The sequence below is a fragment of the Cyprinodon tularosa genome, unplaced genomic scaffold, assembly GCF_016077235.1.
Source record: "Cyprinodon tularosa strain WSP-4 unplaced genomic scaffold, ASM1607723v1 ctg259, whole genome shotgun sequence".
NCBI classification, from domain to species: domain Eukaryota; kingdom Metazoa; phylum Chordata; class Actinopteri; order Cyprinodontiformes; family Cyprinodontidae; genus Cyprinodon; species Cyprinodon tularosa.
This window is the reverse complement of record NW_024038958.1, coordinates 781,734-809,510: the sequence shown is the minus strand read 5'-3', so window position 1 is coordinate 809,510 and position 27,777 is coordinate 781,734. Positions and strand designations below refer to the sequence as shown.

The following is a 27,777-nucleotide window of genomic DNA, read 5'->3' as shown; positions in this document are numbered from 1 at the left end:
GGTTAGAGAGTCTGGATCTTAAATGAAAATGACTTTCTTTCACAGGTGAGGGAGGGACATTGCAGTGTTATTATGTGTTCTTTACAGACAAGAAAAGCTCTGGCACTCCAACAGTTTCACTTATAGCTCACTAAAGAAACTTTAAATCATGGGAACATTGTGATAGAAAATAGTCATGTTTTTTAACCTGTTACATTTAGACAGCCTAAGACCAGTAACCAATCAATGCCTATCTGCAAGTCCTGTGGTAATTTTGTGCCTAAGCAGTGGTTTGTAAAATAAGAACCTCTGTTGTATTTAATCTGTGGGCATTTTCATTTCCTCCCTGTGTGTAGAGGGCATAAAATCCAGGCATCAACAACACAGGGAACAGAGAGCAGAAAGATCCAAGGAGAGGCCATCGAAACCAGTCCGGAAGGTCCACAAAGTTCCCCCTGTATCTGAGCAGAATTCCAAACCAGGTAGAGTTGTCTTCATTGTATATCAGTCAACTTAATATTCAATATTGTAGTGCGTTATTGATCTTATAAAAAATGAATAACCCTCAAAGGAAGTCCTTTCATATACATTTAAAAACATTGAAAGGCCTGTTTGCATTGAACACAGAAAGGCTTTGCATGCTTTAGAAGTAACATTAGGGAGAGTATGAACAATTAGGAAATGGATGCATTCATGTTATAAAATTCAAAAACCTAAACGAAAAACATTAATGGTTATGACTGAATATACATGTTTAGTGGAGCTTTGAATTGTAAATGTATTCTTGTGTATCCGCTTCCCTAAAGCTATTTGAGTGTATATGTCAGGGTGTGAGTAATGTGTTTTAGTTAACCATCTTAGTTATGTCAGGGTAAAAGCTGTTCCTCTTTTCTATTTAGCGTTTACTCCCTCTTAGTCCCCACTGAAGTGCATAAGTATGAAAAGTTTTTGGACACATTGAATGGATTCAGAGATTATGTTGATGTGTCTGAGGTCTAAGCTGCTGACCTAGATGTGTCTTGCATGCACAGTTTTCCAATCACTGCATCATTATAACAGCGGATGCTGCTCCACTGATCCAGTTATAACATTAATCCCCATAGATTTTTTTTCCTCCATGTTGCTCTACAACCAACAAAAAGCACACAGACAAAAACAGGTTTTAGCTACATACTACTATATCCTGGCCATAAGAGGACACTTTGAAAATGAATGAATGATTGGGTGGGTGGAGGAAAACATTTTATGTAGCCCCATGTGATTATTTGCCATACTCATCTTGTGCTTTCCATAAAACAACAATATAATCTTCATCATTGCTATATTTATAGTGAGGAAGTGTGATTTAACTTTAACAATGTCTTATTTATTTATTCAGCCTTTTTAAAATTGATGTCTGTTTGTTTTTCTTGTATGTTTTTTGTTTGTCAGATCTTTCCCTTTAACAACTTTTATTAAACTGTCGTTATAGTTTTTATTTCTGGAGAAATGTCCAGCAAGCAAAAATTTTTTTGTTTGTTTGTTTTCTGAGTTTTGGGTTAGTATCGTATATGTAATAATACATCTGACTTATTAAGTAGTTTTGAACACATGTATTTTTCAAATCACTTGTATTCTTGATCACTATTACCAGCGTATAAAGAAATGTATACACTTTAATCATTTAAAATGTTTAAACAGTCAACGCTAAGCCTGGAAGGGGGCCCTCCAATATTCCTTCTTTTTTTCTTTGTCTTTTTTTTTTTTTATATATATGAAGCTTTATTCAACACTTTGGATGATATTCCTAAAAAGGATTACTTCTGTAAGCAGTGTGCTGCTGTGTGACAGCTACCCCTGTGCTTGTGGGTCACCCTGGTGTCCTGAACCGCTCAGACCTAAGTCTGATGGCGATCTCATTTAATTAGTGGTTAATTAAATGCAATGGTGTGAAGAAAGAAAAAAGTATTTCAGCCAAAAACATTTGAACTGATTATCAAGACCTGCCTTGTGAATATAACCTAAGGGTGTGCCCTGCTGCACTGAGGAGGGAGCCCTTTTTAGATGCTAATATCAGAGATCTTGCTCTTTTGGTCATGACCTTAGCTGAGGGTAGGAATGTAAAACAACTGGGTTTTCAAAGCTTTGCCTTTTAGCTCAGCTCCCTTTTTCAACACAACTGACCAGTGCAGCATCTACAGCAGCGACCACATTGATCCATCTTTCGATCTCCCGCTTTAAATACCGCTCATTTGTAAAGAAAACCAAGATATACAGTAACTTCCCCACTTGAGGCAGGAACTCCACTCTGACTTGCTTTAGTTGAAAATAGTTTAAATCTAATATTCTGGCTCCTTTATATAGTGTTTACTGTCAAGTCTGAGATTAAAAAGTTATGGTTCAAAAAGACATTGCTTTCGTTGTACCAGAACATATCAGTTGAAGTGAAAAGCTGCTGGTATAAAGGCTACTAAGGAGGAAGAACTGGGATTTTCTAACGTTGTCAGACCAGGTGGTTTGGGTAAATAACTTACTGCCAAGTTTATCAAAACATGCGAAAGAAAAATGTAAAAGATTTCTTCCAGTGTTCCTGTCATGTTTTGTGGTGCCTTGTGTTTCGTCAAACATCTATTCAACTTAGTTCCACTATTTGTTTAGCAGCTATTCAAAACATGTCATGTAAGGTAGCTACAAAACAATAATAACCACGTCCAATTTAAAGCGTAGTTGCATAAAGGTTATTCAATAGAATTATAAATATCTTTACGATTATATAAATATAGGGTACTATTAAATTATCCGGTGAAGAAATTTAACCTATGACAGTAAAACGTGGATGTAGTCCCTCAAGTGTGACCAGTCTGTGTTTCGTGTTAGGACAGTGCTATAAATAGGCCTCTGCAGTCTGTGGCCAGGTTCAGCTGGCTCATCTATTTAGCTAAAACAGGTGCTTGGTTATTTGATGTACAACCTGATTACTTGGAACTGCTCTAAATATTTTCTGTATAAGACATTGCACTGCACTGAGATATCTGCCAGAGCAGGAAAAACAACACGGCAATGGGCTGTTGATTGTGTAAATGGTACAAGGTAATCAGATAAACTGAAAATGAGAATTTTTTCAGAAATTCCTTCAGAAGAAACTTCTTTGTTTGTTATAGTTATTGTTGGAGTGTACTTGGTATTCATAGAATCTATAGTTCCTAGTTAAGTTTATTAAACTTAAATTTCTCTTCACCTGCTATGTCATTCTGCTTTAATGTAATGCTGTTTTATATAGCACTTTCTAAACTAAGTATGTTGCTTTTCCAGTGATAAGTCCTGCATCATGGCGTGAGGGACAAAAGCTAGTAAAGATGGTACTGGGTCCCCCTCCAAAACTACCCAGAGAAGAACCAACTTCCCATCCAGCTGGAAAACAGACCCAAGCAGGTGGGGCTCAGGAACATGAACTCACCCCTCTATACATGCCAGCACATGGTGTTCTTTCATTAGATACTGTCTGAAGTGGTTACAGGAAAACATCAAAGACTGTATAGATGGTTTCAACAATTCAAATAGGCCTTCAAAACCAGATTTAACAACTGTAGGTTTTACAATAATGATGGCATTAATTTAAGCAACTCTTCTAAATCAGCTTGCTTGCTTGCTTTATTTGTTTTTAAAGTCATTTTAGTCCAGACTGCATCTAGATACCAGTAAAAATCTCATTTATTCAGTTTGGTCTTGTCAGAAGTCAAATTGGCTGAACTGATTAAAGAACTGCACAGTGGCAGATACTTGGCAGTCAATAGGCAAAAGTACTTGTGTCATAAATATGTTGTATTTTGGCCCTGTCAGTTTTCTTCCTCTGTTCTCAGAATGAAAGCAGAGCTTTTTCCATGAAAGGGTTTCCTGGTAAACCTTTGCACTGTTAACAATAGAATGTACAAGAAAAATAAGGCCTACTATAAAAGAAGATGTAACCTGGTTTTGGGGGAATACTTCATTCTCTTTTTTGCTTTTGCCTCTCAATCACCATTGCTGACAGAATCGAGCTGTTTCAGCTTTCTGAGAGTGATTTAATCCCACTCAGATATACTCGCATTCAAAGCCCATGCTTTGATTTTTGCTTGAATATATGCTCTAAATGTCACTGACCAGAACAAATAAAGATTGACTGTTTGGTCAAGTTGAATGCACAATATTATATGGATTGATTTTCATTGGTTGCCCAAGTGCATGCATCCTCTACTGTGTGTAATGTCAGTGAAGTTCAGTGAAGCTCTTCAGACATGCTCTAAAAAAATCGATCCGGATTAGATGGTACATAGTAATGTTCACTTTGACCTAGATTAAAGTCACTGTGATTAACCTTTCGACCAAGCCTCATGCATTATGGTGATCCTTTCTGGATCTATACTGCATTCCAGATGTTTTATTTTTGGCTTTATTCACTTGTTGAGTATTTCAGGACAGGACATTTCAAGATGCGATAATTGTCAAAATTGGATTTTGTGTTTTATTATATTACACTATTTTTACTTTAAATTTAAGTTAATCGGTATGGCAAAAAGATAGGGACCAAATATTACCATGGGTAATAACTGCTAACTATCAAAAAATGAACAACCACAAAACAAAACCAAAATGACCACAAAACAAGACAGAGCTGAACTCTAATGGATAGAAACCTCGATTATAGAAGACCTGAACAGTTCATCAAATTGTATGTTAAGATTTATAACTTTTAGTTTGTAAACATTCATTTTAATTTTCCCCTCTTTCTAACCAGTATTTGAAATCCAGTCCAGAACTACATGGAGTAAAGCAGCATTCAGTTAGTTTTTTCCTGTGTATGTTTAATAATCTGGACATAATTGCTGTATTCTAAATCTTTTTTTTTTTCTTCTTTAATTTTTTACCAGCTTCCAGACACCCTCATCAAGATGGCACAGAGAGGCCTCGCAGTGGTTTCCAGGAGAAACCGTCCAGCCGCCCTACAACCTCATACAATCACTCGTCTTCAGCCAAGGACAGGATGCCACAGGGAGTGAATACAGATGTTTTGGCAGTAGATATACAGGGGATTCTTGATGACCTTCAGCTGGATTGCAAACCAGCTGAAATGGAAGAGCGAGCCCGTAAAAGATCTCGAGGTGGCAGTGGTAGTAGAAGAGGCCGGGGAGGGTCAGGTTCACGGACAAGGGCTCCTGTCTCTGCTTGGGGAACTACAGTTCCAACTTCCAGCTCCAGAGGTTGCCGTAGTGCCAGTCCCACTAAACGGCAACATGATGATGCTAACAAAGCAAGCAAAGGTCAAAAGAAGAGGCACTATGATGCAGACACAGTCCGCCAGTATATTGCACAACAACAAGAGGAGAGAAAAAGGCGACAGGTAGAAGAGAAGAGGGCAGCAAAGGAGGAGGCTGAGAGAAGAAATCAGAGACTTGCAGAGCTGTACAAGAAGCAAAGAGAAGTAGCAAAAACTGTGACCCTTTCCACTGAGGCAGCTGTGGCCCCCGTTCAAAAACGCCTGCAGGAGACCTACACCAAACTACTGCTGGAGGATGCCCGGCTCGGCGAGGAACAACCTGCGCACCTTTCTGCACCTATTATTCAGATGGTAATACTCGTACCAATAACAAGACTTGTCTTATGTTTAAAATATGCTTTGTGCTTTTTACATGTATTTCTGAAAGTCTGACTGTAGTGGTTTTATTAATTGAATTAATGATGAATGCTTTACAGAGACCCCTATACCAGCCTTCAGGAGAGTCTGACAAGGAAAACAAAAGACTAGAGGTGTCACAGAGCCCCTCAAGCAGTGACAAGTCTTTAAATGAGCTGCCACCTCCACCATTATCCAGGTACATGATTTAAAAATATACTTATCTGGAGTTTTGCTCCAATGCCATTTTTTTTTTTTTTGGCACTGATACCTGGCTGTGCAGTATCGGCTGATACCATCTGTTTGAAATTGTGTTTGTATGTGTATATGAAGAACTGCATACTACTTGGATGTAAAATAGTGGCTTGTCAAGCTGCTGCCTACCTTTATGAAGCAGGAAAAAGACTAATACAAAGTGAATCTAGTAGAACTTTTTATTGCCTACCTGGAATGGGTGACGATAGTTTTATAAACTTTTGGCTCTCAAAATGGTATCAACACCCTATTTTGTCGGTACTCGCCGATACCAATACCACCATTTTAGTGCAGGATCGGAGCCCTGCCCGATACTGGTATCGGTGCAACAAGACAAAAGATTAGCAACAATTTACACTCCCCAAAGTCAGAAGTGGCTATTATAGTTTCTTTTGATACTAATTATACAAGACAAACCATTAACTTGAAGCTGTAATGTATACATCCTTTCCTGTGAATGAGAATCTGCGTTATATTCCGAACCTAGAACTTTTTTAGCAAAGAAAAAAATAAAATCCGACACGTATAGTATCCTATACCTAGTGTATAAAACAACACAAATATGTTTTTTTTGTCTTTTTATAGAGAAGCAATTATTATTCTTTTTAAATTTTACCAAAGGACAACATTCATTGGATGATTGTAAAGAAAGATTTCCTGAAGAAAGAAAAGCTGATATATTTTTATTCTCTTCCAGATATTTTAACTTTCCGTTGATATTTTGGTTTTATGTATTTTATGCATTCGAACTGATGTTCCTAAGTGTGAAATGTTGTACTTTGTGTTTTCATTCGGTAGAAAATGATCAAAAGCTGTTCATATAATGGATTTATTATTTTTTTTTTCTGATTACAAGTAATCTGTTTGTTGTTATTTCTTGCAGGAACGATCTTGAAGATTCCTTTTCACTTCAGCCTGACCATCTGAATCCAGTTTATCAACCCACAAATGTTGCCACCAGCAGTGTACAAGTTTCTTCCAATGAACATCTTCTCTCTCAGATTTTAAGGCTGGATGCAGCAATGGCTGCTAGTAGCAAGTACAGTGAACGGCCAGCTGTTGCACCTCAGTCCCACACCAGGATGTCTCGGATTGAAGCCCTAAAGGCGAAAGCTACATCCTTATCAAACCGCATCGAAACAGAGGCCCGAAGGTTTGCAGGACAAGAGATCAACTATGGCGCCCCAACTTCAATGGATGTTGATACTGTTTTACCTCCCAGAAATTCTAATGTTGATTTTGAGTACTGGACAGAAATCCCTGCTTATGCTACAGAGAATAGCGACAAGTCCTTTAGGGTACACAAAGCTGCCACAAGTGCAGGTTATACAACATACACAGACACAGCTCTTTCAGGAGCAGAGAACCTGCATGACTTGGTGGAAAAGACGTACACCAGTCTAACAAATCCACATACGGTTTCTCCAGGTGTAAATGGGACATCTTTAAACAGTTACTCTCAAGAAAGGAGGAGGAGGAGGATTGTAGTTGACTTAGGCTTGAAAGAGAAAGAAAATCTAGAAGATAGAATAAAAAATAAGAGAGAGGAGAATGCTGTGTTTCCATATCAGTCTGATCTCCATGATTTAAGTTCTGGTTCCATTAGTGAGGGACCTCTACTGAGCGAGGGAAGTTTTTCTGAGGGAGACTCAAGTCCACCCCAGTACTATAGTAACCGTGGGCGTAATGCAGACTACTTGGAGGCAGCGGACAACAGAGCAGGTAAAAGCAGTAATCACAACCGGCTGTTGGAGTTCCAGAGGGATGCGGCAAAGTGTGCAGCCCTCAGCCCACCGTTTTCACAGCTAAATGGTAGCAAAGCACCATGGGAAGAGTTGAACAAAGGAAGCCCTCTGAGTGTAATTAATATTTTCACCAAAAATGTCCAAGGCCATGTTAAAGGTAAGTTTAAAAATCCCTACCTTTTTTTTTTTTTAGTTTTATCAATGAATAACATAACACTGGTTTATTTTCTATGTTTTCCATTTTACCTTTCAGTGAATGAAAGAGATTCAGAGAAATCTCCACACGGAGACGACCAAGGAGATGCAGAAGTCTATTTGGATGACTTTGTTTCATCACATAGCAGCAAAGCAAGCAGCCAGTTAAAAAGGGGATCCAACTCTACAAGGTAACAAAAACAGTCATCCTTAGCATGACCACTGGGTGGCATTCATGTCACACAGTCTTAAAAACCTAAAACTGCACATATGAATGTTCCCCTATTTTAAAGACTAACTAAAGACTACCATCTTTAATTACTAGGCATACAGTTTCTTTTTTTGTTTGTTTTTTTGGTGTACATGTATGTATCAAAATTATTTTTATGGTACACTGTTTTATAATATCGTGAATGACCTACCTGTCCATGTTCTGCATGTCCGGATTTATAATAACCACTTTAAAAAGTAGATCAGGTAATACAAGAGTGATTTATTGCTGACATTAATCTTTTTAATTATCCAGTCACTCCCAGAGTATGTCCCCTGGTTCAACACCTGGATCCTCACCACTTTCCAGGCACTCCACAAGTAAAAGAGGTATGATTAGTTTTTGGCTTCCCTGTTTTGACACTAAATTGGAACTCATTGGGTTGTTATGTAAACAAGTGGGTTTAATAATTCTTTTTCTGCAAACAAGCTAAGCCTTTTCTGTTAGCCTTTGCTCTAGTTTTTAAGTTTGGTCCTTCTAAAGGGCTCCCAATAATGGGGTCTGAAAAGTTACTTTAAAACACAAAGGGGTGTGGAAGTGAGGAGAGCCCATAGAAATCCAATCAGGATTTTGATTTAATAGTTTTAGCAGAGCTATAGATTACTAGAAAATGAAACATTGTTGTGTTTAGCCATTTTACACTTTGCAAGTGTTTGTTGGTATCGTTTCTATGGTACAAAATTATATTGTCTGTGTTTACAGTTACCATTTCAGACCAGAGTGATGCAACTCTTGTAGAAGAACTGAAGGGTTCACCGCTTTCAGAAGCAAATTCCTCTGACCACAGAAGGAAAGCCTCAGACAAAAGTTTGAACCAAGACCAGGACAAAAGTTTAGATTCTGACACATTAGGAGGACGTTCAGCCCATTCCCCCAGAAGGTAAGCAACTCATGTAGACTATTAAGAAAGCAAGTCGTTCAGAGCATGTATAGAAAGTGGAGCAGGAACAGACATACACAACCAATCCATAATTTCAACAACTTACCCGTAGTAAGTTGAGCATGACATGGGAGGGATTTTTTTTTATTTTGATTGACAGTTTGCGCAGCTCTGTGTAAGACAGTGACTGTCGCTCTGCTTTCTTTACGTTTAAGAACATCACCTGTTGAATATTCAATATATTAATGTTGGTGCAGATGCAGCAAAAATTGTTTTTATTTGTTGAACACTGGGAAAGAAGTGAGAAGTGTGGCACAGTCCCAGTCAAATCAACATAAGTGACTACTACAAAAATGTTGTAGTAAAAATACAGAAATATTTCAAGTTACTCGACTAAACTGCTGCATACAGCAAAATCGTTTTAAATGCACTTTTGCTTTACTCTTAGGAGCAATAAAAAAATTCTTTATTAAGTTTTATGATGTCTTTTCCAATCCAAATCTATATATTTGAAGGGGAATCTAAAAATGACCAGATGTGTTTTGACAGTGTAATCTAACAACCAAGGCTGTGTATTGATCTCTTGTGCTAAATAGGATAGAGTCCAATTTAAGGCAACTGCATTAGTATTTAGGTTGTATCTCTGTGTGTATATCCCAGAAAACTATGGTTGAGGGGCTGAATCAAAGAACTCAATCCAGATCTGTAGCTATAGATATACATTTTTAAGAAACACTTGGGATGTAATAATGTCCCTTAAATCAAATATACATCAGGAAAGCCTTGTTGGGAAAGAGCTGACTCTATCTGAGCTAAAGTACAACAAATATTTGTCTGTTTTAACCAGTAACTCCTGGTCACCCAGGATCCTGGCTTTGTTGTTTTCGGAAGAAATGTAACCTTCCTATGAAGATCAAGCTAATAAGAACAGTTATGACTTACTCTACTGCTTCCCTAAATTAAACCAGACTTTCCTTTGCACTAAGAGTAGACTGTTTTAATGTCACTCCAGGCAATAAACAATCTCTTCCTGGTAACAAAAAAAAAATATATATATATATGCCACCAAAGTGAAATTAAGCAAGGCATGGCTAAAACACTAAATGCACTTAAACATGGAAGTGTTAGTGTACTGGTGTAGCCCTGTTTGTTTTAGCACCAAGTGCCAAGCAACACAAGCAAGCAGCAGTACGACCTAAGTGTAGAAAACACTGGTTACTCTGTTTTGCAGATCAGGCAGCCTTCCAAAATGTTGGCAGTCTGCCAAGGAGGAGTAGTTGTTGTTTTTTTCCCTCTTAATCTCTCTTCATGAAGTAGAGACATTTGAGCTCACGCTGGTACTTTGAAACCCATGTGTCAGATTCTTCGAATTTTGTGGCATCAGTGTGTCCTGTGCAGGGAAGGCTTTACATTCTGCTAAAACTCTTGACCGTTAGAATGGCCTCTGAATCATAAGTTTTCTAACTCTATTTGCTTGTGTTATATTTTTTCTTTATCACTGCAGAAATTATAAACCACTGTTTATCTTTTCTTTATTGACAGTTTTTTTTTTTTACTAAGATGCATTTACTTTTTGAGGTATGCTCTTTCTAAATGAAATGCAAGTCTTTTAATTAGATGAAGAGGCCCTTTAAATGTTTTTAGTACACCCACACAGACAAAAAACCTTCTCTCCTAAAAACTGCTCCTATGGCCAAAACTTACATGTGTCAATTACTCTTGTTCTCTTTGCTTTGAAAAGAATAGATAAATCCATTTAGAAATCGCCATTGGTTGTCTCCTTACATGATTTGGGCACCTGAGAGGGAAAAAAACCCCAACTAAATCAGTAAAGATACAAGAAAAAAAAATGAAGACAAAAGCAATTTGGAAATATATGGGAAGGGAAAACTATTCCATACACCTTCAGTGTTGTATAGAGTAAGTGATTTTTGAATTAAAAATTCGATTCACTACAGAGCTGATGTCTAACTTCGTTATAAAGTTTAATGTAAACAAAGAGATTATGATTGCAAAGACAGGTTGTCAAACCTAAAAAGAATGCAGGAGTGGTTTGACCAAATCTAAACCCATAGTTAAAAGAAATGTATTAAAATAGTGCCATATAGCAACATTTATCTATGTTTTAAATAAGACGTAGTCTTGTCAAATGTGGACTTTTTTATGCTGTTTTGAATCAATTCTTAGAGGATTTAAATGGATTATTAAAAATAGGCTTACTTGATCACCATCAGAAACCTGATTAGATATTGATATCGCTTCCATCAGGTTAGTAACAGATCTTTGATTGCTGTTTTTGCAGACCCAAACTGGTTTCATCATCCTGCTCTCCAGACCTCAGTTCTTCTCTAACTGCAGACTCTCCCAGTGAGCATGTAAGAAGGAGCTCTAATAATCTGAAAGCATCCAGCAGAGCAGAACTGAGGTCCACAGGTAAATTAATACCACACTGATGTATTGATTTTTATGTCTGGCCAAATTAAAGTTAAAACGTTACAGATATTTTCTCACCTTGTATTGATTTCTTTCTTCCAGGTGAGTTGCAGTATTCACCGGCTGTCTTGAGACAGCGCATGGCAGCAGAAATGCACTACTTGGAGTCCATCGAAGAGTCAATTAAACAGCTGGGAGATGCAGAGAGGCTTATGGGTGTGTCTATGGCCCAACAGGAGAGTGCATCACTGGCTCAAATGCTTAAGGTAATGAAAAATATTTTGAATTTAGAGAAGTAACAATGATGGGATTGTCTGTGCCATTTATATTTGGATACAAGTAGTGTTCCACACATACCAGTGTGGTATTTTAAGCATTTTACCAACATCTGGGCTTTAGTTATGTTCGAATATTACCAGGTTGTTGTATTTATAAATCAGCTTGGGACAGTTGGGCATGATGGACACAACTAAAAAACATAAGTACCTAAATTTTATATCTACTGAAAATGTTGTTTAAATGGTCAAACACTACTTAGATTTTAGTAAGTTTGACCACAAAACTACTATTTATTTACTTTTTATCATAACTTTTAAAAATTTTTGTTTTTAGTTTGCATGTAATGCTCAGTCATATTTTATTTTACAGAGATGGCAGCAATTGATAATCTAATCTAGTGCTGTTTGATACTAGGCAATGTGGTTTTGTAACTTGTGATGACTATCTTGGTTGTCGTTAAACCACATTTTGTTGTATGCAGAGCAGTCTTGCATGTAAATTAACATGAAACAATGAAACAAAATTATGTAAAGTAGAAATAATACTTGAGAATAATATATTTTAATATTTAATTTGTTCTCCTTAATTGTTCCTTTGTTTTTGCAGTAATTGTTCATGTTTTAAAATTACCCTAATGACTTCTCCTAACTTAAGGCTAAGCAGCATCGCCATGAGCAGGAACTCTATGAGCTAAAAATCAAGACGGAAAGAGAAGCCCTTGAGGCAAAACTCCAGCTTGAGGAGAACAGACAAAGGGTTGCCAGGGTATGTCCCCCCCCTTTTTTCCTTTTCTAGTGTCTGATGGAAAAATCACTGTTTGCTCTTCATATTTTCAGTTTCAAGATGCAGATTTTTACATTGAAATGTGTGCAATGTTTATGTATCATTTGCCTTTAGGCTCATTTAGAGCTGCAAGAAAACTTGGCAGCTTCACAAAAACAGACTTTGGAAGGTCTCCAAGAGTCAGCTTCTAAGATGGTTAGCCAACAGGCTGAAGCAGCGCGGTACACAGCTGATGCTGCCCGACACATTAAGGAGGTTAGCAGTAACTTCCTCCTTATTTATCTGAAAACAAAACATTATTTTCGAGTTTTACATGTCAAGCTGATTGCTTATAGAAGAGACCAAAGATCCATATATATATATATGTATCAGCATTAAATATTTGTATCATGTTTGTGACTTGTCAGATGGCAGAACTTGCACAGTCCCAGATTACAGGACATTTGATTATTCCAGCCATTGCCACTGAGTCGGCTGTATTGGACCATCAAGAAGAACAAAATAGTTCCCACACCAAGTCACATGAAAGCAGGGGTGACTCTTACAGGTAAAGTATGGCCATTTCTTAAACTTTCTGTCATCTATTACATTCAAATATATGCCTTTATGTATTTCCAGAATGTTTAGGCAAGTTTTAATTCAGTTGAGTGGATTTACATACATTTTAATCCGAGACACTTTTTTTTTAAGGAAGCGCCAATTCTATTGAATAATATAGAATTATTCCAAGTCTAATGAATGCAGTCCAAATCGATGAGCCAGCAGTGGATGATTGTTTCCATTAAGACATTGAAATTCAAAGCCTTCACACTGAGCATGTTTGTAGTGACAGTGGGTAGTTGCTTGCATTGTGTTGTTAAATGTAAGTTGAACTGTTCGTCAGTTTGAGTAAACTGTTATTAGAAGCTGGTCAGGCTGGACAGGGTTGAGAAAATGATGGTAGTTGTTCACGCAATGCTATATATCAGCACAAAGTTTAGAGCAGGGTTCTCACTTTTTTACCTTTAGGATGATGCATTTACATATTGAAAGAGATCGACCAATTTAGGAAAGTCCAGATCTGTCCTGCAAATCTTGAGTGACACCTTGTAATTGCCGAGGAGCCACCCTGTCTGACACAGAGTTGTGTATTAAACTACGACTCTGCTTTCTGATCTGGTCAAGATTAAATTGCATGATTCCAAAAACCATCAAAGAAGCACCTTAGATATTACATAGTTATATCTTTGGTGCACTAAATATTTTGTTTAATATATCTTGGTTTGTGGTTGATCCCTTACAGTTATAAAAGTGAAGTTTCAAAACGAAGGGTCAGGTCTGGTGAGCCCTCATCTTCTCAAAACAGCCTCAGTCAGCCTGACTCGCTATCTTTTAGAAGATCAAATGTCAGGTAGCCAATAGCTTCTTTATACACATTTGCCTCGCATCGCAACAAAAGGCACTGATAATTCATACGTAATTCTCAATCCTCAGTGCATCTCCATGTGGAAGTAACCAAACCAGCCCATCACGTGCTTCATCTGACCACGGAGAAAAAGTGAAAAGAGAGCCTGTGGAGAGAAAACGGAGGAATGGGAGAGCTGAGGAGAGGGTAAAAGAGGAAGCAGCCTGCAGCTCTATTGAGGAGGATATTCCAGCAGCAGCAAATGACTCAGTCTACAGTGAAAGGATTCTCTCTCTAGAGGATGAGAAAGGTACTTAATAGCTTTCAAATTCTGGTAGGTTCTATATGTCAGATACCCCACTGCACCCACTTAGTAGTCAGAAGCTAATGGATCCCTACCACTATTATATTACCAGTGGAAGCACATTGTTCCTCATAATTGTACATGGCATGTGCATTACCAATGTTGTCTCTGTTCCATCAGGAGAAACTACATCTGTGGCCACTGAGTATTCTCTGAAGTTCGATCAGTCCATGACGGAAGATGACATAGAGGAATGCTCTTTCCGTTCTTTGCTGCCATCTGAAGCTCATCGTAGAGGAACCATGCAGAAAAAGTTGCACCATCAGAGGGAAGCAGAAGATTTTGGAGCCAGTCTCGATGAAACATTGGTCCCAGATATGGGATCATGTGGTTCCTTTAAGGTGAGGAGACAGTCCAGACTTCCTAAACCTTTGTGCTTCTGTGGTTATGGAAAATGGTAGTAAATATTTACTGTTTTTTATTTTAATCACTTTATTTTATTTATTTTTTTGTCTTTGTTACCTTATCCCATTTTCTTTTTACCCTCGGCTCCTCTGAAGTCTAAGGATGTGCACATAGCGTTCTCTAGTGGGCAGGACAGTTTTTCTAAGTTCACAATGGAAATGGTACGACAATACATGAAGGATGAGGAGGTAAGACTACAACATCAGAGTTCTCTGTTGCATCTACGCCAGAAAGCTCTCAAAGAAAAGACAAGGACAGAGCTAGCCTGGCTTGAGCACCAGAAGAAGAAGCTGAGAGACAAGGGTGAGGATGATAAAATGCCACCAATCAGGAAGAAGCAGAGGGGACTTCTGCTTAAGCTCCAGCAGGAGCAGGTATGTTGGGACAAATTGCTGTTTTGACTAATTGCAAGGTTGTATAATTTTCATCAAGATCCAGTGTTTTGTCTCATTAGGCAATGTTCTGTTTTATCAGGCAGAGATCAAGAGACTCCAGGAAGCCAACAAAGCAGCTAGAAAAGAAAGGCAGTTGCTACTGAAACAGCAGGAAGAGATTGAACGGATGAGAAACTCAACACTCAGACTGAAAGAGCGTCTCAAATGTGCAGAGGGAGAGGCTCCCCCTGTAAGTGCTTACTTACCCTCCGCAGAAGGAAGGAAGAACAGATTATTTTTCTATAGAAGCAGAGCCTAAAGCAATAAAGGAATTCCCTGTGTGTGTCTCTTGTAACATTTCTAGGAAATTCCAATGTCAGAACCTTCAGGCACTGAACTGTCCTCCCCGAGGCTTCCCGATGAAATGCGCAGTCCCTCACCTTCGCTATCCATCTCTGGAAGTGAGACCAGCAGCATCATGCAGAAGCTTAAGAAAATGCAGTCTCACATGGATGAAAAGTAAAGATACTGATTTAATTCCTATTCATGTATTGACCTTTCTGCAAACTATTATAATTAATTTGCATATTATACAGGTTCCCCGCCTATTTTTTTTTTCTATCCATATTTTTTATTTATTCACAAGCTTAACATTTTTTGTTTGGCCAGCACGCTGTGCTATTTTTGCACTTCACAGCTGATGTGTAGAGGAATATGTTGAACCCATTATTACCCTGCATTTAGCGATATAATTTTATGAACATTATACACCTTAGGAATCTTTTATCCTGAGAGGTTTCCAGTTGTTCGTTCTTGTGGGGTTTTTTTTTTTTTTGCCCCTACAGTAGTTGTGGTTATCTTTGCAAAAGACTGATTGTTCTGATCTTATTAACTATCAATGACCAAAACCTGATATTTCCACAATGAATTGCTCAAATGTATTATTAGATTGGGAATGATTAGGTGGTAAGGAGAGATGAATGCATTTAATTATATAATGAGCTGTGGAAAAGGTGATAATTACCAATTCAAACCATACTTTTAGTTTTTCGGGTTTCATCATTAAGAGGTTATTGTGTTGTTATCACAAAAGCTTACAACTCTTATCATGATAATATTTCTCCCAATAATATTCAAGTATATATTTATTGCCCCTCCCTAGTTTTAAGCAACATGCAGCTTTAAAAAAGCCCAAACATTTTTCACAAGCCCTGCTGTGCAATAGAACCACATTTTCTCATATTGCTCTCTCCCTCTCTCTCTACGTGTTCTTTCCCTCTTTTGTCTCATTGTCTTTTTCCAACCTGTGTGCGTGTCTGTTGTTTGTCTGCACCCTGATGTGGCTCTTTTAAATGTCTGTTCCGTGCCTGTGTGTTGTAGACACTGTTCCCCTGTCCACTGCTTCTTCTCTGTGTTCACGGCCCACCACTGGGCCTCTCTCAGTGTCTGTCTTCCCAACCTCCACCCTAAATTCCAGCTCTTTATCTACAACCAGTTGGTCAGGTACTGTATAGTGCTCTCTTTCTCTACCTATCCCTGCTTGGCCTCACTTCCTCTCCCACCCCCACCCCATGGAACAGGCTTGTGTTCATCCACTGACACTGGGACTCTGTGGAGCGTGGGCTGGTGGGTTATGCTTGATTGGATGTGTGTGTTTTGGGGTTTTTGTCCCCCCTGTCTTTTGTGGGGTATTAAATGGTCTCCGGGAGAAATATTGAAATGAATGCTGCAAAAATGCCCAGAGAAAACTACTAACATAGAATAAGATAACTCTCTGCTTTTGAATATTGGTGCTGTGAAAGGATTCCTCTTACTAAAGTGTTATTAGGTATTTTTGATGAGTATGAAACAATATTTTTCTAATTTCTTTTCCCTTTGATTTCTTCCACTCTTGATATGAATTATTAGAAACAAAATTTGCTGAGTTTCTATTTAATTACTACATCCCTGTAGGGTGTTCAAATTCAGCCCAGTCATCGATGACAGACAGATTTTGAAATAAGAAGACACTATCTCAGAAGTTAAGCATTCTATAACAAATAGATCTAAGGTCCTGTGCTCCATCCCTGTAATGAGCTAAGTGAATCTAATCTTGCTCCTTTGCTATCCAACTGTTGCATATTATGGGATAATAGGTACAGATGGTTCTTGGCTGTAATGGAGCTTAGTTTCTGGGTTGTCATCAGTATATATTAGGTCAAGAGAAAAGCTTCCTAATTAGATCGCGGCTAAATAACTGCATTGTAACAGCACCCACAACTGAGAGGCATGACACGGCAAACACATCTATACCTGACTCCTCTCTGTCTCTCTTGTTTTTTTCTTTTTTTTTTTTAAATATGTTTAGCATAGAGAGTTTAAAGAGAATAAAATGGTTTAGAGAAAAAAAATTAACTGATATCTATTTTAGATTCTATTTTAAAACAAACATTTACTTTATATTTTTTATATAAAAGACCACCATCAGTGAGTAATATATCAGTAATGACATGTACTGGCTTTCCTAATGGATTATTGTCTGTGCACATGTTTGTGTGTGATTGAGCCCCATGACCAACCCTAAGCTAGCAGTGTGATGTATGAATTTAAGCTCTATACTTTTTACTCCTATTTCAAACTGAGTAACATTTCATCACCTTTTTATTTAAAGGGTACATGTGCATTCCTTTCTGGAGTAATATTTCAAGCATGTGTTGAATGCGTGTGTTATTTTTTTTCTCTGTTGTGCAAAGGTTTGAGGTGAGTTTGCAGTAATAACTGGGACGTTTTTGGTCTTTTCTTAAAGGTCCTGTTTTAATGTTGTTTATGCTTTATCTCTGTTCTGTTTCTTCTCATTGTTTTTTAAATAAATTTTTTTACCATGTTTATATCCTTTCCTTTTTAAATCCACTCCCATCTTTATTCCCCGTTTTCTTTTTATATCACAATCCTCTTTCTATTCTGTTCATTCACTTCCCTCTCATCCTATTGTTCTTTTGCCAACTGTCCATTTCTCTAGGTTCCTGACGAGGCGAGAACAGCAACTGATGCAAAGGCGCCACCATGCCGAGGAGCTGCTCCAGTGGAAACAGCAACTGGATCAGGAGGAGGCTGAAGTCCGAAGGATGGAGAGAGAGGCCTTGGCTGCCTGGGACCTGAGAAGACCTCTGGACAAGGACCGTAAAACGTCTGAGAGCGATGGAAATGATATCTCTGAAACTGGATCGCAGGCTTCTCACCGACAAAGCTTAGAACTTAGATATGACAGTGAAAAGGGTGAGGTTGTGGTTTCAAATTAGCTTCATAATTCCTTGTTCTTGTTGGAGGGTTTCACTCTTGTATTTTTAAAGTCAACCTGTTATGTTCATGTAATATTACTAAACTAAAATGCATTCTGCTAAATGTATCAATTTGTGCATCCTTTTTGGGATATCACCTGTTTAAGTCTTCCTTGTATGTGGCAAAACAATTATGATGGAACCAGTTGATCAAATTTAGGGCATGCTTATCTTTGTTTATGAAACAATGTATTCTGCAGCTTGTATCAGTTTAGTGTGTCAATTTAGGACACATTTAATCAGTGTTAATTTCATATATATATATTTTTTATCACTGAAATTTAAATTTTTACTTTATCTTTCAGAGCTTGTGAGTGAAGACAACTGCTCCTCAATTGTTACGGAGTCCAGTATACACACAGAGGGACCGGTTTCTCTGCACCAAGAGAGTCCAACCTCAGTGCAACTGGCTTCAGTGGGTGAAACACCACAAGCCCCGGTTTATAGCAGCCCCGCTACTTACACTCAAGACTTTTCTGCTGAGTCTCAATTACCGGCTCTAAAGGTAATAAAGGTTTTTTGCTAGTTTAAAAGGGTTCAAAACATATCCAAAAAAAATTTTATTGATTGCACAAACACATTATTAATGCTCATTTTGCACTGATCAGTTTATCTGTGACGCATGATTCTCTTTCCATTTCTTCTTTTACTTCCTGTTCTACAAAGTCCTCTTCAATCAAAGACAGCCAAAGCCCTGCTACCTCTCCATCAGATTGTGGCAGTAAGAGCAAGATGCAACTTCGCTCCACCTCCCAGGTTCCTGATCACCTGACAGCTGTGCTGTCTGGTGAGTTAATCTTTAGAAACGCACATTTTAGCAGTTCAGAACCATTCAGACTTTTTGTTTGACAAATATTGAAGAGATAAAGCCCAGCATGGACATAATGCAGCTGTATTGCGGGCTCTATGTGTTCAGTAAGCTGTGGTGCTGCCCGAATTAAATTTTAGAAATTAAGTGATGCCTAAACTGCTTAGCTCTCATATAGAGATGACAAACGCAGAATTCTGGTTAATGTAAAAGTAAAGTTTTGCTGTTTGTTAGTAAAATGTTTAATTTACTGACAGGCTACAAGCATAGACTCTTAAGCTACTTGCTTAATGCTCTTTGTTCATTGTGTTTATGAAAATGAGCTTTACTCTCTACCAGAGAGAAAATGTACAGTAACTTGTTCTAGTTTCTGTGGGCGAAATGTGGATTATCCCCTACAAAACATGGGACTAAGCTGTGTTCACATTCTAGCTGTGATTCTTTTTTCCCCCAAAATTTTCCTGCAGAAAACATTTCAGACCAGAGTGACATTGAGAGTCGTATCAAGGCACTAAGGGAAGAGCTGAGAAAACGTAAGATCATGGCCTACCAGCTGAAAAAAGAGCAGAAAAAGCAACACAAGGAGCGGCTGAAGGCTCAGGAGGCACAACTATTGAAGAAACTTGAGGTAAAAATGATTGTATTTCATTTGTGCATTTGGCCATGCAAAATTGTTGATGATGTCATGATGTGTCCATTTATCTCTGCACTTTCTTTTGCAAGATTCCTTATAGCTGAACCTACACTGTTTGCGCTTTGTTTTTATTTCTAGAACTACAACGATTTCATTGAGAAAACCAAAGCAGAGCTTAATAAGGAGCCAGACTCAACACCTGATACTACAGCAAATATAAATGATTCCAGCTACGTTTTGGAGCAGTCATCTATCAAACCTTCTCTGCACAGGTATGCAGAGGAGATTCAGACAATGCTAAACCCTCCAATACACAGGACCTTGCAAAAAAAATTTTAAGAATACATTTTATTTAAAAGCCTGATAGTAAAAGCAGGCTGTGATTATTACCTTTTTTTTTTATAAATCTTTTTCTAATTCACAGTTTTATACCACTTTGTCTGTCTAACTTGTAAAATCACACTAGAATGAAATATGAATACTTTTGAAGAGGACTCTGTGTACAACGTTTTTTAGCATTGTAATCATTTTAAGACAATCTCCTTTTCAGATCTGACATCAAAAGCTCTGACTCTGCAGGCACAGTTATTGATGCTTCACAAAATCCTAGTGAGTGGTTTATATAATATTTGTGTGAACACATTTATCACATGCAAAATATATCTCAGATGTATTATTAATACAATACATTTTATTAATTCTCTTCTCCTTTATGTTTTTGGCAGATACCTTTCCACAGTCTTATCATAGCCAATCAGCTTCCAAAGCATTGCCTGAAGATTTACCCAACAAGGTCCCCAAAACTCCCACTGTGACTGAATACAGCAGACCGTCTGGCGGTCATTCATCAGGGTCTCTTTTAAGATCTCTATCCAAGCCAGAGTCTGAGGATGAGAAGGTTTTGTCTGACAACAAATCTGATATTGAGGAACAGTTAGATGTGGAAGTACACTCCAGGTCTGAGGATGAACAGTCTAACCTTCTCAAACCTGACTCCCAGGAGAAAATAACTGCATCTAAACAAGACCCCCCTATCATAGGCGGGGAACGTGAAAGGTCTGATGGCTTGGATCAGGAAGAACAGAGGACTGACAGAGAAATATCTGAAGCGGAGGATGCTGTGAAGTCAAATACCTTTATACCTGGTGCTCAGTATTCTGCTGCCGGTAATCTGGAAGCTTCATCACATGTAAGCTGCAGCTCTTCAGCCAAAGACCCCCCTCTCTCACCTGACTCAGCAGGCTCTTTAAAAAAACAGCCTCTCTGTAAAGATGTTGACGTGTCTCTTGGCACCGATGGTTACCAGGAGGACTTTGAATCTGCTCATTTTTCACCTTCAGAGGATCATATTTCTAAGCACGAGTCTCAAGTCTCTTTGCCCCAAATGGAAGTTAAGCATTCAAGTAAAGAGTCATCCAGGGCAACCCCCACTTTTGACACCCAAGATGAAGTAGAAGAAGAAATACCCGAAGAGATAAGTCGGCCTGCTAGTGCTGGTGAGCAAGACCTTCATTCAGAAAAACTTGTGGATTTCCAACATAATGGAGAAGATTTAAAATGTGAGAATAAAACTGAGTTTTCCAGCCAAGGGGTCGCTTCTCCTTTGGTTCTAGATGAAATGCCAGGTTTTCAGCTTGGAGACCGGGTCCTAGTTGGAGGCGTTCAACCGGGCACCCTGAGATTTAAAGGTCCAACCAGCTTCGCCAATGGCTTCTGGGCAGGTGTGGAGTTGGACAAATCTGAAGGAAGTAACAACGGTACTTATGATGGGGTTGTTTACTTTGAATGTGAGGAGTCCCATGGTATCTTTGCTCCTCCAGACAAAGTCTCACACCTCCCAGACAAGTTTGAGCTCTATGCAGATACTACAGAAGATGAGGACTCTTTCTTTGATGACTTGTCTGATAAAGGTGGGGAACAGCAGAAAAAGGTTAAAGGCAGTCCTCAAAAACCAAAAGATCCAGAAATCAAAAACAATCAAACACTTAACAAGGACAACAAGTCTAGAGATGTAAAAGATTTGGATGAGAAGGACCAGATCCCCCTTGATTCCAAACTGACCCTCAATTCACAGCATCAGAAAAAACTTGAGCATCAGATTTGTCATGTGAACCTTAAGGATGTGATTTTAGACTTAAATGAAGCATCACACGCATCCCTTATTCCAGATCAAGAAAGAACTAAGGAGAATGAGAAGAAAGCAGCCATCGCTGAGAGAAATAATACTGACATTAAGCAGGATTTGATTCCCACAGATCGGCCAGCAGACATCAAGAATGATAAGAGAGGAGAGAAGGACGGGGATCGGCTGGACACATTTACTGATAAGCTTCTCAACAACTTGATCAAAGATTGTTTTAAGCAGTGCTCTGAAATAAAAAGGGCCAAAGAAGAAAAGATAAAAAAGGCCAACCAGTTAAATGGATGTTTGTTTGTTGGAAATGATGAAGAAAAGTGGATCTCTTCAGTGGGGCAAAAAGATAATCTACCGTTCTTTCTACCTGCTGAAAAGGGGGAGTTGTCTTCTCCTGAACTCTGCAACAGATCAGTGAGTGTTTCTGATTTTTCTTAAAGTATTTCAAACACCTCAAACTTTGTTGATGTAGATTATAGGAAATGCTACTTGGCTTCTCAACCGCTGGGATATGATCTAGCTCTGGCTAATAGAAGTTGTTTACTTGACATGCGAGGCTTTTAATGTGTACAGTCAAAGTCCACCCATGTGTTGACAGACTATTGATGCGCTGGTAAATACTGAAAGTTTTTATCTTTGGTTGCAGAATGTACAATCATTTTTTTAAGTTTAAATGTGTAAAATGCATGGATATGATTGGATCTCTTCTGATATGTTACATTTTGTCATAAATTACCTTATGACCCTCAATTTGAGACTAAAACAGTGCATATTTCTTAAACCAGGAGAGTCCAGTCTTTGGTCCCAGTGGCCAAGAGGAGCTCGCTAAGCGTTTAGCTGAACTGGAGCTGAGCCGAGAATTGCTGGATGATATTGGGGATGATCAGGACTGGTTCGATGAGGACTTTGGTCTCAGCTCCCGCAGACAGCAGCAGAGACTCAAACAGAAAGAAGAGCTCGGAGGTGAACTTGGCAGGTCATTGGGCCCACACATGGGGGCCATGGTTTCATCATTAGGTGGGGACTCGCAGGTAAAAACTCCACCAAGACCAGAGCTACCCCTCCCCTTGCCTCCCAAACTACCTGAACAGCCCGCCATGATTGTGCCCCACTCGGCCACAGAGGTGGAGAAAATGGTCCATTCTGCCACACAGGAGATCTGGGAGGCTTTTGGCCTGGGGAAGGATGGGGCGCTCATACTTGAACAACTTTCAAAGCCTACACCATCCCTGGAGTATTTAGGGAAAGAGTCCAGCAGCCAGGACCAAGATGCCCTCTCCATCATCAGTTACAAAAAGGTAAAACTAAGAAATTGCACACAAAAAAAAAAGAAAAACTGAACTGACAGAAATCACCACACAGATTTTCTTCTAAAAATAAGTAGTGAATCGAAAATGCTTAGGAGTTATAAGTCGAGGATATTTTTTGTAGGATTTAATTAGAAACATTGAGAACACCCACCTATTGATATACAGTGAAAAAGTTAACTTTTATTGGGATTAATCACCAATACAAGGGATTTGGTTTCAATATGAAATCAATAATTTATGAAAAGGGGAAAATGTAGGGTCAGACACAGAGTCCCAGCCTGTTAATTAGCTAATTTTAAAGAAATCTCCAAATTATTCCTAAACCTGGAAGATTTAGGCTGAAAGTAACGTATTTAATATACTTTTTTTTTTTCTTTTACTGTAAATGATCATTTTTTAAAGCTGCTCAGCAAAGTCCTGACTTGGATCTGATGGTGAGATTGTGTGGGATGCTAAGGAGTAGGTAGGTAGATGGAAAGAGGGCCTTCCAAAAACTCCAGCAGAAAAAACACAAAAAAAGCTGGTCAGCAACTATTAGAAGCTCTTAGATTTTGTAATACTGGTGATGAGTTTTCCATAGATTATTCAGAGGTGTGCAAAGTATGTAATAGCTTATAGTTTTTATTCAAACGTAAATAACAGATTTTTTATTAATGTTTCTTTTGCATATTTTAAACTTATGTTGACTAGTATTATTTTTACATCTTAATGCACTAGGGGCCAATAAATGTTGTTAATAAATTGAATAATTGTTACTTGTTCAGCATAAGGCTGTAAAGTTTGAAGAGGCTGCAGTCGTTTTTACTCAATAGTAGCAGACATGTTATCCTAGCCTGACTTTTTCAATATCTGCCCTAATATGCCTCTTCAGTACTTGACAGAACTATTATAATGTTAACAATTAGCTTTGTCATTGGGCTATGAACTTATCATGCAGCTGAGTAGGTTTTCTTATCATTTAAATTCAGCCATCAGAGTAGCGATAATAGAGCAGTAGGGTCTCTTTTCATTATACGAATTACTGGAATCACCTGTGATAAAAACATTGGGTAGAAAAACAAAAAACTTAGTAGAGGGTCTTTATAGAACAAATCTGCTTGGAAATGGGGGCACAACTTTTAAAAATCTATGATGCAAACATTATTTGGATCATATAAAGTCATATACCAAACACCATCAACAGGAGTCGGTTTAGTTTAAGAACTTTGTTGCAGGTCATTTAAATTGCCTTGGTTACATGCATGCCATTGTCCTAATGTAAAAAAAAAAATCTCTTGATCTATTTTGAGGTTCCTTACTTGCATGTCACAGCTTGTGTTTTTTGGTTATATCTTTTCCTTAGGCCGTGTTTGACCTTACATGGGAGTTACTTAAGGAAATATTTGCTGAAGATCCGAATACTGATCAACCTCAGTGGGTCAAACCACGTCAAGTAAAGTCCTCCTTCATTCACAGAGTCAAGACCGCTGGAGACATCAACAAAATTCAGGTTGAGTTCTGCAGCCTTTTTTTTTTTCTTCTTGTTCGCTGATTTCCTTTAATACAATGTTGCATATTTATTTACATAGTATATTAAGCAACTAACTCGTGATATTGTCTTATGTGGTTTGACAGGAATTTGTCACAGAAGAAGTACTTAAGCTGTATGGTCTGAAGCAAGATCAGAGTCAAAAGACTGACTGGCAGAAGATGCTCAAATTTGGCAGGAAGAAGAGGGACAGGGTTGATCACATTCTGGTAAGACCTAAACATTTTATTTTTCTATGTCTTTTAAATTTTTAGGCATTTGCAGCATAAAATATCGCACATGATGTCTTAATAGTACATTTAATATTATGGATGGAATTTAAACCAGTCTTTGTTATTTGGTGTTAAGTTTTTTTGAAGGTGTCTCTAGAAAAAATGGCCTGTTTTTACCATTTGAGCAAATATTGTGTGTTTATATATTTAGGAGATTTTTTTATTAATTTACATAAACAATGAAACCTAATTTTTTTTTAAATAAGCTGTGCCTCTGTTATGCAAGTAAATGCAGTAGTTAAGTTTTATTAGCATTTAACAATTTATGCATAAGACCAAAGCCTTTTATAAAAATATGAAAATCATTCATTTAAATTAGACTCTAGAGGAAAAAGTGATTTATTTATTTTATCCCCCCCCCCCCCCCCCCCCCCCCAAAAAAAAAAACAAAAACAGGAAATTGAAGAGAAAGTAAATTTTACATCAAGGTGTGAATGTTTTATTTTAGTTTTCTCTCCTAGTCATTGAAGTGAAGTCTGTTTTTGTTTATTAGGCCCAGGAACTCCATGAGGAGGAGGCCCAGTGGGTTAACTACGACGAGGACGAACTGTGTGTCAAGCTCCAGCTCGCAGACAGCATCTTCCAGACTTTGCTGAAGGACACTGCTAACACATTCACACTTATTTCTGACAAGAGAGCCAAAAGAGGAGCTCTCTCTTGACCGCCTGGATTTTGAATTATGGTCTGTTGCTCTTAGTACTTTCTTGCAACTGAGAAATATAAACCATTTAACAACTCTTAAGACTTCAGCCGAGCATTTCACAATAGAAAACCCCCCAGAGGCCTTCAGTTTAGTGTTTTTCTTACAGACAAACAGACTCCAGCTGTAGCTTTGATTTACTTATTTTCTTTTTGCTTCTAAGCAGTCAGGCCTTCCCAAAAAATAGCATCTTCTGACCTCAGTTTACACCTCCTAGCAAGAACTGGTTATTTTAAGAAGACTAAATGAGGTGGATATGAGAATATCCATGAATGCTGCTTAACTGTTTGTTCCATTGTGGGATTGGATATATGTGGATTTTTTTTTAAAAAGATTAGTAATAGGTTCAAGCACTGCAACAGGAAATAGGTTTAGTGCCGTATGTTTACTAAGAACAAGCTTTGGCTTGTTATGTCCAGCTGAAGTAATTAGTCTGAAGATTGTGAGTTTTTTTTATAAGCAACATTTATATTGTAGACATAATTATGGCATGCCTTAACTTTGGCAAAAACAAACTTATGTCATCCCTAAAAATACTAAACACTGGCTGTAAAATGGTTTTAGTGTTAAGTTGAACCAGCGCAGCCCTCGCAACACAACATGGATGTAAAAACCCTTGTTTGTTTCTGATCAGCCTGCATTTTATCGGCACATTTAAAAAAAAACAATCTTCATCTGTTTAATATTTTGCCCCCTTATTTATTTTATGGAAAAGCTTGATTGGGGATAAAAATAAAATCAAATCTAAGATGTAAATGATTTTTTTTCAACCTGTAGAAATGACATTTTTAACATGTAAAGAAAATCTAAAGTTATTATTAAAGCACAATTTTAAATGTGAATATAGCAATATATTAGATAAAAGGAACCAAGAAAAGAGCATAGAGAAACTGTTCTAGTCCTTGAAGCTGTAATGTTAATAATTAACTAAAACTATCTAACTGCTGTCCCTTTAATGCAATCACTGCATCCCACCTTCCTACTGGATGTAAATATTTGGTGTGGATTTCGACCTGGAATGAAAATACCTCCAGAGATTTGTGCTTGGTTAAGTAGGTTTTGTGCAAGCTGATTAAATTGATATGCAAGTGGGACACAAAACAGGCAGCAATTATGGAAGAATACTGAAATGCTGGATTTTTTAACCTTCCTGCCTACACTTAATTCGTTTTCCCTAAACACACAAAAAAAAGCGCTATTTCATTTTTATAAGTCTTTACCGGCAAAAAACTTGTTTTTGTAGCATCATGTGCTTTCCTGCAAAATGATCTTTAAACAAGCCTTATAAAGCACCCGGTGGGATTACTCAGAAAAAAAAAAAAGAAAAAAAAATCTCCTTTTTCCATTAAAGTGCCTCCTGATTCTGTTGATGTTTCAGCATCCTTTGGACCTGTTTTTTTTTAAATGTCTGTTTTATCATCTGTATTTTACCATACTTTTTGCAAATGGACCTCAGAATGGCTGCTTTTCCTGTTTTCTTGTCCTCAATGTTCTGCCTTATCACTCTCTTATGTCAAGATTTAGTGAAGAACATTTTCACATCCCTCCTCATGCACCTCAGCATGAGGCGAACATCTAAGGAAATCTAAAGTAACCTTCACTGTGGATGAAAGCAGTGGACAGTCCAACCATGAGTGACTCCAGCCAACATGATTCACACTGTGAGTCTTTGCCCTGATGCCTCTTAGCACATAGGACTACATCCAAGGGCTCATTGGTTTTCTGCTGCTTTGGTCAAACAAAACTATGTACCAACTTTTTGTGACGTGTTTAAGAGCTCTTTAAAACCCTTATTGACTCTATAGCAAAAGTGACCTTAAATTAAGGAGGCGGAGGTGGTTCAACTGGTGTATGATGAGGAAAAAGACCACAACTCTTTGAAACCGGTAATCTCTATGCTGTAGAACTTTGTATGTTAATGATTAAATGAGTAGTTTTTGCAAGATGTTATGGAAAACCCTGGAATTGTCCCTTGAAATTGATTGTATATGGGATGAAGTTAAGTTCCCGTCTGAATCTATGCAGTATCTGGTCATCTTCATTATTTTTAATGTAGAGACTAAGAAGCTTTTAAGCCCCTGATAGCATCAGGCTGTCC

At 38.0% G+C, this 27,777-nt stretch overlaps 1 protein-coding gene across 4 annotated transcripts in view; it reads left to right on the top strand.

Moving 5' to 3' along the window:
- Positions 1-25,981, top strand: part of cep350 (centrosomal protein 350) — a 33,728-nt gene extending 7,747 nt beyond the window's left edge. Inside the window, exons 8-38 of one of the 4 annotated variants that reach the window (XM_038288576.1) lie at positions 336-461; positions 3,271-3,390; positions 4,866-5,563; positions 5,689-5,807; positions 6,747-7,765; positions 7,862-7,994; positions 8,330-8,403; positions 8,777-8,954; positions 11,257-11,387; positions 11,490-11,653; positions 12,321-12,431; positions 12,564-12,704; positions 12,857-12,996; positions 13,732-13,839; positions 13,923-14,143; positions 14,318-14,538; positions 14,698-14,976; positions 15,077-15,226; positions 15,341-15,495; positions 16,357-16,479; positions 17,975-18,231; positions 18,599-18,798; positions 18,960-19,080; positions 19,569-19,729; positions 19,874-20,007; positions 20,286-20,344; positions 20,461-22,283; positions 22,655-23,167; positions 24,522-24,668; positions 24,794-24,916; positions 25,473-25,981. In XM_038288576.1, the coding sequence (XP_038144504.1) occupies positions 336-461; positions 3,271-3,390; positions 4,866-5,563; positions 5,689-5,807; positions 6,747-7,765; positions 7,862-7,994; positions 8,330-8,403; positions 8,777-8,954; positions 11,257-11,387; positions 11,490-11,653; positions 12,321-12,431; positions 12,564-12,704; positions 12,857-12,996; positions 13,732-13,839; positions 13,923-14,143; positions 14,318-14,538; positions 14,698-14,976; positions 15,077-15,226; positions 15,341-15,495; positions 16,357-16,479; positions 17,975-18,231; positions 18,599-18,798; positions 18,960-19,080; positions 19,569-19,729; positions 19,874-20,007; positions 20,286-20,344; positions 20,461-22,283; positions 22,655-23,167; positions 24,522-24,668; positions 24,794-24,916; positions 25,473-25,640 (8,117 nt within the window). In that variant the 3' untranslated portion in view covers positions 25,641-25,981. Of the gene's footprint in view, positions 1-335; positions 462-3,270; positions 3,391-4,865; positions 5,564-5,688; positions 5,808-6,746; positions 7,766-7,861; positions 7,995-8,329; positions 8,404-8,776; positions 8,955-11,256; positions 11,388-11,489; positions 11,654-12,320; positions 12,432-12,563; positions 12,705-12,856; positions 12,997-13,731; positions 13,840-13,922; positions 14,144-14,317; positions 14,539-14,694; positions 14,977-15,076; positions 15,227-15,340; positions 15,496-16,356; positions 16,480-17,974; positions 18,232-18,598; positions 18,799-18,959; positions 19,081-19,568; positions 19,730-19,873; positions 20,008-20,285; positions 20,345-20,460; positions 22,284-22,654; positions 23,168-24,521; positions 24,669-24,793; positions 24,917-25,472 lie in introns of all 4 variants that reach the window. The other 3 variants (XM_038288575.1, XM_038288577.1, XM_038288578.1) reach the window with 3 other exon arrangements.
- Positions 25,982-27,777: the final 1,796 nt, after the last annotated feature.